Genomic DNA, 14772 nt, shown 5'->3' on the forward strand with positions numbered 1-14772 from the left:
TTTAAAATTTTTAATAAACCATCAACAAGCAAGAAGACTTTTAAAGGTAAAATAAAAAGTAAGAAAATATTTTCCATAAATTAAAATCCCATTAAATATTGACTATGTATCATTTGCTTAGTACTTTGGTGCTATATGAAAAATAAAAGATAAAATCTAATCTCTCGGAGGAGATAAAATATAAATATATTAAGCAGAATAATACACTATATTAAATGTTCAAGTAGATTTTTAAAAGAAAAGCCTATTTGATTATTTCAAAGGAAAACAAAACAAGACTATAGATATACCCTGATTATTTTAAAATAAGTAAATGGCTAAATAACCATACTTGCTATTTGAACAAGCCAAAAAGAAGTTTATAAACATACCTGATGTAAAGTTAGTCCCTGAACAACCACCCCTTTTTGGGCATCTTCCCGGACAGCAAGTGGCCCTGAATTTACTAAGAGGTCACGAATCTGTTCATTATATACCTTAAAATAAAAAGAACTCCTTTAGCATTGATGACGAAACAGTAGCGATAGCATCACACAAATATGCACACATTGCTGATTTAAGGTTATATTAGAGAAGCAGCAGCTCATTTCCATTCATCTCACCCCTTCTATCACATATTGCTATTACTTTCCTAACATCTGAGAAAATGGAAGAGTTTGATTACCAGCGCTTGAACTTAAAATTTAAAGGTGGAGTCATTATACCTTCCTCCCATAATTCCCAATTTGATGACTACAGTGAAACAGAAATAGGATAGCTGGAATTGTCTTTTCCTATTTCCTGATAATATACGGACACACGGTCTTAGGAAACTCTAGTGAATCTGAAATGTAAGTTATATGGAAGTACCATGGTTCGTACTGGAGAAGATATTTATTGTTTCATGATGTCCAAGTAATCCAAACTTTTTAAATTTTAGAGTTTAAAAGTTAAAGAAAACCCATACTCAAAGATAAATGATATCTATTTCATTTATCCTTCAATTACATTAAGTTTAACACGTAATGATAATTCCATAATGGGACCCCCCCCCCAATTTGAATGATGAGGAAACTGAGGCCCTAAGAGTTTAAGTGATTTGTCCAAGTTCACAGTCACAAAGGTACTAGGATAGCATGAGAACAAGAAGACGCAGCACTCATATCAGAGCAGGGATCAGAGGCTGATATCCTCACTCTACTGCATGGCACTGAATACACATCTGTGTTTTAAGTCTCTGGAAATTTTTTTTTTTAGTAATTTCTGTAAATAACGTACAGTAATAGTACAATTGACTTGATTTTATGAATTTACTAAAGATACGTTTTCTACGTGCCAACAAAATGAAAATTACACATATATGATAAGATTAAAAAAACAGATATAAAATTGTCTTTAAGAATTATTTTGTGTAAGTTATATCCATGTTCTAATAAATAGCTCAGAGCGATAATTCATTGCTGGTATAATTTTCTACAATGAATGATAACCATTTTTAAATGTAATAAATTCTTAGAAGTAGTAAAATGATAATATGAAGAGATAATATTTTGGTAATTATTTTTGGGTAATTATTCTTCTGATAAGCAACAGTCACTCTTTAAATGATTCCCCTTATCCACTTCAATCATACAAAATATATAATTAGACAATTACTCTCAAGCCGGTCTATGCATCAAAATCACCCGGGAGCTTTTAAAACACATAGATGCCTCAGCCACAATCCAGACCCATTAAATTAAAATGTCCAGGGGGTGAGGCCTAAGCATGTCTATTTTTAAAAAGCCCTATAGCCAATTTTGGTGTACAGCCTGAGTGGAAAACCGTTAGATTAGATATTGCCCTACCATTAATAAAATGAAAGCAGATTAAAAAAAAGGAAAAACAATTAAAAACATTATAAAAATAATCAAACTTCAAAATTCTCCCAGTTATAAAAGGATCTAAGGAAGAAGTAATGAATCCTGCCATGCTCTCTTCCTGATTAAGTTCAGAACAATTCTTTTCAATACATAACCATAGAAAATGAGTTTTACTTCTCTTTTACCACCAAGTTCTATAGACTGACAAGAAAATTTTTAGCAACATAATCTTGATCAATTTTTGAAATGTGAAGACACTCTCTCAGTATAAACCAAACAATAACATGTCAACAAGAGCAGTAAAAACTAGAAATTCACTCTCTGACATCACAAATAAATAGGCAGTAAAATCAGGGATTTATGTTTCTGCACTGGTTTCTAAAACACTACCTGAACACAAAGTTAGAGTGCCAGTAACTTAGTTATGATTTGTTGAATGTCAGCTATTAAGAGGTTAGGAGGTCTCAAAGAATGACGGGGTATGTCAAAAAAACACAAGAGACAGCATTAAGGAGCCTCACCTAGCCAAATCTGGCACAATTTGAGCATACAAAAATTGCTTAGAGAAAGGGATTATAATCTACTGAATAATGTTAAGAATCCAAAAGTCTACACTGATACAGTAGAGGAAAGGGAAAGCTCTTTCTTATAGTAGAAAGCCAATGAATAAATGTAGAAGAAATGATGGAATTTAAAAATCAGTATCATCTGTCATCATGATAGTAATTGATTCAGGCATGAATCATCAGTGGATGCTAAAACTAACAAATTAAAGTTTGAGGGGTCAGAGGATATTTACATTGTTTCCCTACAAGTTACTTATTAATTATAAAGTGTAAAGTAGTACCTTTACAGTGGAAAAACTTTGCAGACACCGGCATAATGAAACTGATCAGTTAACATAGCCAGTAATGGGACTAACTAATTACATAAGACTCTTGACATGTTATATAAGAAGCACTCATCATCACTTCTGTGGTGTTCCTGCCACGGCATAACCTGAATGTAATCATGACAAATCCAAACTAAAAGTTTTACAACAGCAACATAAAATACAGAGAAAAAAAAAAAAATCCAGATTAAGGGGACTAAACAGATGAATTGCAAATGAATGCAATCTGCGATCTTAGATTTTCTTTTCAATAAAGGGCATTATTAGAACAATTAGCAAAATCTCATTAAGGTCTATAGATTACATAAAGGTGTATCATTGTTAATTTCCTGATATTGATTACTATTTAGTGGTTATTTAAGAAATTTCCTGTTTTTACAAGTCTGTAACTTAAACAGTTAAAAAAAAATACACACAGAGAGAAAGCAAAGGTAGTAAAATGTTAACATATTGGGAATCTGGATGAAGGGTATCTGGAAGTTCTTTGTACTAATCTTGCTACTTCTGTATAAGTCAGAAGTTATGGCAAAATAAAATGCTTAACAGAAAAAGAGTAAGATCCATAACAAATACCTAAGACTAGGAATTGTAATGATTTTATATATTCATAAGAAAATTTCTGCATGATAGAATAATTTGAATGGACCATGGAACTTCTTAGAAAAAGATTTCTCAATACTATTGATTAATCTAAAGAATGATATTGCCAACTTACCTCCAGATAAGAAACTGCGGTACTACATATTTTCTCTTCTTTAATCTCATCCATGGATTTGTAAAGGTCTAACATTGTTTGATACATCACTCCAGGTTCAGCAGCTGATCCTAGCATTGTGTGGGTCTTCCCAGCTCCAGTGGCACCATATGCAAGTACTGAGTTTTTATGAAAAGGGATCAAAGCTCTTTGTTATGACATATAACATTACTGTATCTACTGTCTAGTGAATACTTCCATCTGGATATCCTGAACAGTAACTTTAAATCCAACAGATCCAAATTAATTTATAGTCTTATTTTTAAATCCTGGCAATTTCAGCACAAGTCTACTCTTACTCCTATATTCTCTATTGATGAACGGTGCCTTCACCCACCCAACCGCCCCCCACATGCTCCCTTTCTTCAACAACAATCACAAATTTTAATCAATTATCAGTCTCCCTACCCATTAGCCTCAATCTTCTTTAACAAATCCCTTAGAATTTGTACAGTTGTTTTTAAGAAAACGAAATATGAATATGTTAAATCTTCTTAATTGTTCCACAGTCCCATATGAGAAAGTTCAAATTCTTCACCTAGAAATATTACTAGTGACTCTAAGGGAAGATCCCTGGATATCTCTCCAGACTATTTCTTCCTTGCTGTGCTTTGGCATACTAGATTATCTGAAGTTCTCCACATGTGCTGCTCCTTTTTGAGTCCATTGCCTTTGTCCTGGAGAGTTCCTCTACTTAATCCAGCTGGACAACTTCTACCTGCACTAAATATTCAGCACAAAAGTCACTTTCCTGTGACTTCCCTAACTGTCTTAGGCCGAAGTGGCTACGCTCTCATTTGAGCCCTCAGTGTATGCTTACATCCTTTTACTCTAGCATGTATCATACTGTATTTCTAACTGTGAGCTCCACCAAAGTGGAGGCTATGTATCCTTCCCACCTTGCAAGTGACTTGGCACAAAGCAGGTACTCAATACAAGTTTGCTGAATTCCAGATAAAAGCCATTTATAAAATTCCTTTTAAAATCTTTGTTTTAGGCAAATTACTTTGTTTTCAAGACTCTATCCAGTACAATAGAACAGTGATGCATTTCTTCAAATGCAAAAAACAAAGAAAAAAACCACTCTGAATAACATATTGAAAATACCCAACATAATATTCAGATAAAGCAATAAGTCTTTGAGAATTTTTTTTATAGGTTAAATCTCTCTGCTAAGTTCGTTAACAAACTACAAAAATACTTTTCAGTAGAATGGATTAAACTGATGCGTGTTTCATTTTGTTCTATTTTCTATAAGCTAGTAGTACATCAAGAAGTCTTAAGATAGCTGGATAATATAAAGTAAAACCAAGAAGAAACCAAAGACTCAGTATTACTTTGGTAGAGATTTTTTCATTTGGAGTCAAGAGAAATTTTTTAAATCTCTAGAGACAATATGAAGTTTCATGAATGAGGAAAAGAATATCAGCTTAAAAATGAGAATCAAAGCAGGTCTAATCAATAAACCACATTCCATTCTTGCCTGACCTAGAGGGTAAGTCTTCTGTAATAAAAGTGAATGAGTCAGTGAAAGACAGTGAAACATGTAACAGTTTTGGGGTGTCTTAAAGAAAATGCCATAAATTATGGTAACTACAAAAATAAGATATTAATAATGGTGTGCAGTGCCTGGTAAGCATTCAATTAACTGGCATTTTGGAGAGCTCTCTTTCTAGGAAATCAACATAGCCATTTTGAAAGGCAAATTATTATAGGTCTATCGAGAGCACTAAAGATGCTTTTTTGGGCTGAAGATATGCGAAAACAGCATGATACTCATGATACTCAACGTGGGCTTTAAAAATTTTTACTTCAAGGTACTACAAAGAAAAAATGGTGCTATGAAGAAACTGCTAAATGTTCAGAAATGTCCCACTATTCCCCAGGGATAGACAGTTGTATAGGTGAACATTGGGAATATTTATGAATACAAATTGTGAGAAATCTGGCATCAATTACCAGAAGCACATGGTTTTAAAACATAAGAAACTGAAAGGATGACCATCTATAGGAACCAAAGCAAGACCTAGGAAAAGTTTCACAAATGATATATGTTATATATGATGACTAAATTTCAAAGAAAATCTACATTTACAGTGAACTACTAAAGAATTTTTAGCAAACAAGCACCTTAAAATTGATTATATTTAGAAGAAAGGGTCAAGTAGATGTCTGTTTTAATATAAAACTGAAATCAGATGGAAACATTAAATCCCAACTGAAACAATTACCTGTGCAATTATATCCATTCAAAAAACTACGAAGAATTGGCTTAGTAGTGTGTTCAAAAACTTCCAATTGAGTTGAAGTTTCGTCAAAAACAGCATCGAATACAAATTTAAGGTCCTTATTTTGTCTCTTTGTAATATCTCGATTTATAGTTTTCTTTCCATGGAAAAAACTGATTTCTTCTTGCTTGGGATCAAAAACTAGAATATGCTTATCCACAACATGGACCACTTTATGGAATCCAGATGCCTTTTCTTTTGTGTTCTCAGGACGCACACGAACAACTACTTTCATGTGATGACACAGGTCTTCCTCAGCGACAGACATTGTTGATTATCTTGATTCCTTTGTTTATGTGAATGGTTGAATATTTCTCTGAAATTAAAAAGTATTAATATTAATTCTACTTGTATGCAAAATGACTAGCATATAGTACTTATTAAATAAAGAAAGGTGTTAATTTTGTTCCACTCATCTGGTAAATGTTACTGGAAATCCTTGGTTCAAAACCGTCCAGTGGTTACCTTATTCAGAATTGAAGTTCTGTTAATGGCCTACATTTTTCACCTCATGTCCTATTGCTTTCCTCTTTGCTCACTCTATTCCAGCTAACACACCAAGCGCCCCAAACATGATCTTTCTGCTAGCCATTCTATCATAAAGTGCTTTCCTCAATAACTACATGACTAACTCCTTCACTTCTTTCAAGTCCTGGCTCAAATGTTGCCCCTTCGGCCCGTCCTTATTAAAATTGCCAACCCAATTCCTAATCGCCCTTATACTGTTCTACTTTTTCCCAAAGCACTTACCACCTCCTAATAGAATAGGTACTTTTTACTTATTTAGCATGTTTGTTGTCTACTTTCTCTCTTCTAGTTAAACTATAAGCCCTTTAAGGGCATTTTTCTTTTTTTTAAATCTGTTTTGCTTATCAATGCGTTCCAAGCCTAAAACAGTGCCTGGCACATGGTAGATACTATAAATACTTGATGACTAAATAAATTAGTGAATACTAAAAGGCTTTCTTTTTTTTTCTTGGTCTTAACTTTTCGATCCTAGATTATTTTCTGGATAGTTGAGGTTCCTAAATTGTTGATCTTTATTAGTTTATCCTTACTTTTCTTGTTTTTATGTGAGGTAGTCGTATAGTCAGACCATACTTTTTGAACCTGTCACTGATGTACCTTAAACTTACATCATTATAGAGCAGAGACTAGGATCTATATTCAGAGATTAGCATCTCTGAATACACAGTTGGGGGAATATACTATCTCTGTCACCTTCATACCTGGGCTAGCCAACTGACACATCCCTGGAACTATTTTTAACCCTATGGGTCTCTGAGATACAGGCAGAGATAAGCCTGGTTGTGTCAATTTCCACTGCCAAGAGATTTGCCGCCAAGATCACTTTTATTAAAAATAGCTCATAAGCCAAAGCTCTCCCTTCATTACCTTAATATGATTCTGAGATATCCTTTCTTGTCCATTCCTGTGATCCAAACTAAAATAGTATCAGAGCCCTTGTGAAAAATCAAAGCTAGCTTTTTGGGTAGTCTATACCTGTGAGTTTATACGGTTTAGCTACAAAGTTTGAGTTGAAGTGGAAGCCCAGGGTCTGACTAATATTTCAGAGATTTATCAAGTTTTTGTATGTGCGTGTCATTTAATTTTTTGTATTGTGACATAATCTGATTACTTTCACTGCTGACATACTTTAGGAAATAGAAACTAGTGGGGCCACTGAAGTAATGTAGACAAGAGATGGTGCTGTCAACTCAGAACAGGGTGGTGGTCAGATTTTGGATGTATGCTAAAGGTAAAGACAAAAGAATTTCCTGATAGATAGATGTGGGGAATGAGAGAAATGATTCAAGAATAACTCCAAAGTTCTTGGCCTGAGTGTTGGAAGAATAGAGTAGCCATCAACTGAGATGGAAATATCTGAGGGTAGAGCAGGTTTTGGGGGGAAGATCAGGAGTTCATTCTGGATATCTTGAATTTGAGAATTTTAATCAACATCCAGGTGGAAATGTCAAGGCAGCTGAAAGCTGTTATGAAAGTAAACACTGTCCTCAGAGTCTTAATGCCATCTGAAGCTTTTCAAAGTTTTTAAAGCTTAACGTGGCATTAAGATTTAGGGGGAACTTTTAAATCAAGGAGGAGAGAATGATCAATTGTGCTAAATACTGCTAATAGGTTAAATACTTACTAAGACATAATCAGGGGATTTGGCAACATGGAGACAAACAAGAGCAATTTTGGGGGAATGGAATGGTAGGACAAAGGCCTGAATAGAAGACTCAGATAGCAAATATAGGAAGTACTACTGCAAAAGTAAGCAAAGAAATGGTGTGGGTGGAGGGGGAAAGAGTTAAAAGAAGATATTTTGTTTGTTTCCTAAAGTGGAAGAAATAACAACAATGATAAAGCTAAAATATGTCATAAAATCATATACTTTTGGAAACAATTCAAATAAGGCCAAAGCAATCTAAAAGCAAAAGACACTGGACACAGCACTCCCTTTTTAGGACTCTGTTCTCCCCCAAAATTGGAACACTGAAGAGGAAAGGATGGTCATTTGGATTCTAACAGTGAGGTCCCATGTGAATTGCTACTCCGCTCTTTCTTCACCCTTGAGCTTCTGTCTAGCCAACCCCCACAGAGTACCTATACCCCACTTCTGTGACCTTGGACAAGTTACTTAGCCTCACTGAGTCTCAGGTTTCTCATTTGTATAAAAGGAATAATATCTAATAGCTGTTGTGAAGGCTGAAAGAGATAACAAGTATTAAGTGTATGAAGGCATTCAATAAATGTCAGTTCTCTTCCTTATCTGCCCCCCTTCCTGCCTCTTCTTCCCAAAGATACTGGTCCATCTTTTTAGTGTTTCCCAATGAGCTTATCACTGGCAGTTTGGGTAGGACAATTCTTCCTTATTCGGAACTGTCCCAGTTATTAGAGGATGTTTAGCATTTCTGATCCCTGTCTATTAAAGGCTAGTAGAGTCTCACATTCTTTGTATTACCAAAAACTAACCTCTATGCACACTTCTAAAAGCTTTTAGAAATGTTCAACAAATGCCTTGATTTTAACGGATACACTTTTTTTTCAATGATAGATAAAATACACACAAATGAAATGGTTAAAAAAACATATATAAAACATCAGGTGATTATTTCAAAACAGATCTTAGGGGACTTCCCTGGTGATCCAGTGGTAGAATCCGCCTTCCAATGCAGGGGATGCAGGTTTGACCCCTGGCTGGGGAACTAAGATCCTACATGTGATGGGGCAACTAAGCCTGTGTGCCACAACTACTGAGCCCGTGCACCACAACTGGAGGGGCTGCGTGCCGCAACTACAGAGGCGACACACTCTGGAGCCCGTGTGCCACAACTAGAGAGAAGCCCACGTGCTGCAACGAAGAGCCTGCGCACCACAATTAAGATCCCGCGTGCCACAACTAACACCCGACTCAGCCAAATAAATAAATAAATAAATTAATTAATTAAAAAAACCCAAAACCAAAACAAACAAACAAAAAACTGATCTTAGCTTGGAAGGTATCTCTTGTTAATTAATTAATCATTAATTCAAAAAGTTAACTGTTAAAATCCCAGTTCTACTACTTTACTGGCTGTGACAGTGGGCAAGTTACTTAACCCCCTTGTGGTTTAGTTTCCTCATCTGTAAAGTGGGATTAATAATAATACCTACCTCACAGAGTTCTTGTGAGGATTAGCACTTAGAACAATGCCTGGCACAGAGTATGCATTACAACTGTTTGCTATTACTGCTATTATTGTTACTATTACATACAGCTTAGTGAGGAAACAGACATTGATAAAATGACACAAATATGCAAAGGTGTAACTGTGACAAGTGCTATCAGGTAAAGGTTAACTTTGCTACCTAAGACTATAATAGGAGATTGATATTCTTAGAAAGCTTCCTAGAGGAATGACTGGAACTGAGAGCTGAAGGATGGATAGTTATTAACCAGGTTAAAAAAAAAAAAATTTCAGGAAAGAAAACTAGTTGTGCATTTAATAAATATTATTGAGTGCCTTCTATGTGCTAGGCATTTTTCTGGGTCTTGGGATAGATAGGGTCAGAAGTGTATGTGTGGGCTCCTATTTTAGATGGGGCAGTTGTGAAAAGCTTGTCTAGTGGGGTAACTTTTTACAGACACTGAAGTGTGGGACTGAGCAAGTAAGCGGCACTCTGGGGTAAGAGTATTGCAGGCAGCAAGTCCAAAAGCCTGTGGTAGGAAACAGCTTGTACAGAGGACATAACTGGCTGCATGGTGAATTTGCTTAAATCTCATTTTGTTTAACAGTTTAGTTTTAGATGATTGTAATTCTATCTGGAGCATCTAAAGAGATGCTCAGTTTAGCTTTGTTCAGTCCTGACTGCAGCTGGAGAGAAAAGGGAAAGGAGAGGGATGTATTAAAAAGATTAAACTGGATAAAGGTGCGGCCGGATCTAGAAGATTTGAATGCCAGATTCTAGAGCTCAGATTTGATTTTAAGTTAAGTGGGAATTACTGAATGTAAAAATTTGCTCAATTATGTTCAAATATACTGATGTCTTCAGGGATTAACAATGTTGTTCCTACATTAAAACATGATGACTGCTTTCTTTTCTAACATGGCCAAGTAAAAGAGATGGACATCCAGTTGATTCTGAATAAGGCACACAGAAAGCATATCCTTAACCATTTTTACTAAGAAGTGGCAAAAGAAAAGCCTAAATATCGTTACCTGTGCAATACTGTGTTGATTCAAAAATTCTTTTCAGATGATCATTCAGAAGATAGTATCACAGACTATGATCAATTTTGTCATATCTACTCTTAAGTGGTATTTGTTGATAGAATCTAAAAAGCAAGCTGGTAGGATTTCATTGGTGGGACTAAAACATTAAGGATAAACACTTCTAATGCCATTTTCATTATAACAGAAAGGTAATTGTCTAGTCTAGAGAAAGTACAGTATGAAAGAGAGTAATGAAGGGGCTTTAGTGGTAATCTATAAAATGACAGGGTTGGACTATATGATATCTAAAGTCCTTTTCTAGCTCTAACTTTTGTGATTATTGCATATGATTAGAAAAGTGTACTAGAAAGTGACAAAACATAACAGCTAATAGGACTGTACGCTTCTACCTTTATATCCCTCCTTATCTCTTGTAGTGTGCCTGGTATATAGTAAGTTCTCAAACATTTGATTAATGAATAAATTAATTAATAAGTTATAAGAAGTAGACATGGAATTCAAGAAAGCAATAAATCCATTTAGAGTAGAGGTAAACATGTAATATACTTCTCCAAGAGAACCAACATATCACAGTAGAGTACAATGGTTGGCAATAACAAGAAATTCCAATGAGGACCCCGAGGCATCAAAAATAGTTAAATAATGTGCCCAATTTCTTTACAAAATTAGGAAAGCAAGATCATGTTTTATGTTAATCATTGAAGATGGTTAAAACACTATCACTTAACAAGGGTAACATTCAATTTTCTGGGAGACTGACTTACACAGAAAAGCTCATTCTTCTGTTATGTTTAATGAAGAGGTGTTAAAACTAATTCTCTTCAATAGTTGCAAGTGAATATGAACCAAGTGGAACAGGCAAGTTCTTATCTTATATCTAGTTACTGTTCTCCCTAGATAAAGTTTAAGCCAATTAAGTCAAAGATTATATGAAAGTATAATAAATTTTACTTAATTCATTGATTGTATGTACTGATACCTTCTTCAAAAGCCATCAGATCATGTTATGGACCTCATCTTGTTCTCCTGCTCCAATGACTTCCCAGCATAAGAATAAAATGTAAACTCCTTACCATGTTCTGTGGGTTCTACATCTGTGGGTTTTGTGGGTTCTACCTCTCCATCCCTGTCTCCAAATGTTATCCCACCTCGCAATTATTGTTTCAGTTACACTGTCCTCAGTGTTCCTTCAACACCTCAGTCTCGTTCTGGCCTCATGGCCTCTGCACCTTCTCTTCTCTTTGCCTGGAAGGCTCTGCCTTCAGATATTTGCAAATCTTAATATCTCAGTTCATCATTCAGGTCTCTATTCATATGTCACTTCACAGAGGATTTCCCTATAGATTCCATTCAAAACTGTATCACCGTGCCTTTGCCTCTCTAATCCCTTATCTGCTTTATTTTTCTTCCTAGTATCTAGACTACTTGGAAAATATATATTATTTGGTTACATAGTTATTGCTTATTTACCTTCTAAAATGTAAGCACTATGAGAGTATGAACTTCATCTGCACTCCAGAACCTAGAAGAGGGCTTGTCAGATATTTATGATTTATTACATACTTGTTGAATAACTGAATGAAATAATGCAGAGTTTCAAGATATGTGTGCAAAAAACAAGTGCAGAATAGTGGACCTGGCATTCAAACATTTGTATTTTCAAAAGGTATATACATATTTGTACATGCATGGGCTCTCTCAGGAAGAGAACAGAGGAAATTGATAATACCAGTTGCTTGATGATGGGAAAATATGAGGGTCTGGGTGACAGGCAGGCTTACTTTCTACTTTATATCCTTTTGTATTATTTGGATTTTAAACAAGTCTAGGTATTTTTATTTCAAAAAAAAGCAAAACAAAACAAGATTAAAATTTACCTTAAACACAAACTTTCATTTAGTAACAATTATGGAATACTTTCTCCTGAGCTCTTATTCTACAAATACAAATGTGCTAAGCAATTTACATACTTCTCATTTAATCCCTGTAACAATCCTATGATATAGGTATTATTATCATACCTATTTTATATAGAGAGAAACTGTAGTATAGACAGATTAAGTTAACTGGCTGAAGTCACACTACTGGAAGCACAGACGTAGAATTTGAACTCAGACTGACTGAATCTAAAGCTCAAGTATTTAATCATCACTCTCCATGATGTAAATATATAACCCCCAGAAATTTTCTGATAGAAGTTAAAACTATTTGCCTACTTTTGACAGAAACCTCTCAGGGCCTAGTACTGGGGCTCCTGAATGAATGTTGAAATAAAACTGAAAATTCATGATTTCTCTGTGCTTGCTGGATAACACACACAGTTATCTATTCTCAGAAAATATGCTATTAATTGAGAACTCTTGGATTAGGTAGATACGGTGATAACTAGTAATAATGAACAACGATGATCATTGCCATGGTAAACATTTGACATTCATCATCTCATTCAATCCTTAAAAAGATAAAGTAGACTCTATTATTGTCTCCATTTTACAAAAACAGAGACTTAGCTTTAGGCTAAGGAATTTTTCCAAGATGACAAGAGAGAGTAAGTGAGAAGCCAGAATGTCAATCCAGGTCCAAATCCGAAGTCCTTGTTCTTAACTCTGGTCTATTGGAATCAAAACAGAAGGCTTTCAAACAATGGAACAGAAAGGTCGTATAAATTTTCTTGAATGTGTGGAGTAACACAGTTATAAATGATTTCTTAAATACAAATTCAAATCTGAATTAGATTCAGATTCAATAAACATTTGTTAGGACCAGGAACTATCCTCCACTCTATCATGTATAGTCTCTATGCAACTTAAACCTCTTATTGGAAATAACTTGAGTGTTAGAGCCACTGCTTCCATTAACTTGTAAGCATCAAGGAAGAACGAAAATCTCAAATGGAGGGAAGGGCAGCACTGACATCTGGGCTATTTTTTCCTCCTAGTTTTCAGAGTTCACAGCATAAAAGTCATTTTATTGTGTACCTTAACTGATTCAAGGTATATTTATAGTGGGATAAGATACATTTTTAAAATGAAAATTTTGTGTACTTGTAAATACTTATTTAGTAACAGAAGAGGAGACAATTGCTACCGTTAAAGGCAGATAATCTTTGTGTGCCGAAATATACAATTCTTATAAAATAGTAGAAGCTTAATAACAAGCAGTATCTAGCCTTTGGATCTTACGTTCTCCCGCAACAAAGTTCAAAAATACCTCCCAAAATCCAAGGCGGGGGGCGCTGACCGTGGTAGAATAACACTATCAACTAAAACCTGTAGAATGCCTAACACATTCTACCCGATAATAGTTAGTAACCTAAACTATACGTTATACAGCACAATTATTCAATTCTGGTCAAATAATCTCATAGAGTAAACAGCAGTCAGCCTTGACTTCTCTGAAACTGAGTGCCTAATGAGCACTCCTCAAGGCGAATCTCGCAGAAACTACGAACAGACGGTAGAACTGATTCTCAGTGCTTTAAGTCCCTTTCATTTGCAGAGCACTTTGTCAACCAGTATCTCTTCCATAGCTCATCTGATCCCCAGCAATCCCGTTAGTCAGTGCTGGCAGGTCTTATTTTGATGCTACAGTTGGGGTCTGGGAAGGTACCCAAGTGACCTTTGTCAGGTTAACGCAGAACCTCGCTGGACAAAAAGGTTATAAGCTGGTGAACCAAGGCTCCTCTTGATAGTTAAACCCAGAGTTACATTTACATCTGTGTCTGAAACAAAACACTCTGAATTTGGAGTCCGAAAGGAACTTTACACTGTAAGGTGCCGGACAGTTAAAGTGTTCTGCCAAAGTCTGGGAAAGGGGCCAAGATGCCCTTTAAAACTTCCGACTTCCTGAGAATTTCAGGCAGGAGATCCCTGACCTTCCTGCTGAGCAGTCGAGGTCTCCCGATGAGGCAGAGCCACATTCTAGTGGGTTCTCGAGTTCCTTCTTCCTTTCACTTTCTCCACTGGGACCCTAACCAGGCCCACTCCCATCCCCACCCCCACCGCCCCACCTAACGCTTCCGTATTTGTCAACAAGCCCACTTGGTCCTCTATCCCTGAGGCGGCGGGACCCCTCCGCTCCCTGCGAGACGGGTCATCCGAAGAAATGTCCCCGAGACCAGAGTTTTCTTCTCTTGCCTTTCACTCACCTCAGGCCCCGGAGAGGTTACGGAGACGCTTCACTTCAATGTCCGCCCCTCAGCGATTCAAACTCAGCCACGAGATTCAAACCCAAGCCTGCTTTCTCAGCGCCTCGTTTCATTGGCTGCCGTCTTCGT

At 35.9% G+C, this 14772-nt stretch overlaps 1 protein-coding gene across 1 annotated transcript in view; it reads right to left on the reverse strand.

Moving 5' to 3' along the window:
• The window catches only part of KIF18A (kinesin family member 18A), a 78146-nt gene extending 63421 nt beyond the window's left edge, over nt 1-14725 (reverse strand). Inside the window, exons 1-4 of the mRNA XM_068555113.1 lie at nt 14644-14725; nt 5719-6091; nt 3449-3606; nt 372-476 (exon numbers count right to left, since the gene is read on the reverse strand). Coding sequence (XP_068411214.1) covers nt 372-476; nt 3449-3606; nt 5719-6043 — 588 coding nt within the window. The 5' untranslated portion in view covers nt 6044-6091; nt 14644-14725. The remainder of the gene's footprint in view (nt 1-371; nt 477-3448; nt 3607-5718; nt 6092-14643) is intronic.
• Between the last annotated feature and the right edge of the window lie 47 nt (nt 14726-14772).

Source organism: Eschrichtius robustus, chromosome 11 (assembly GCF_028021215.1).
Source record: "Eschrichtius robustus isolate mEscRob2 chromosome 11, mEscRob2.pri, whole genome shotgun sequence".
NCBI lineage: Eukaryota > Metazoa > Chordata > Mammalia > Artiodactyla > Eschrichtiidae > Eschrichtius > Eschrichtius robustus.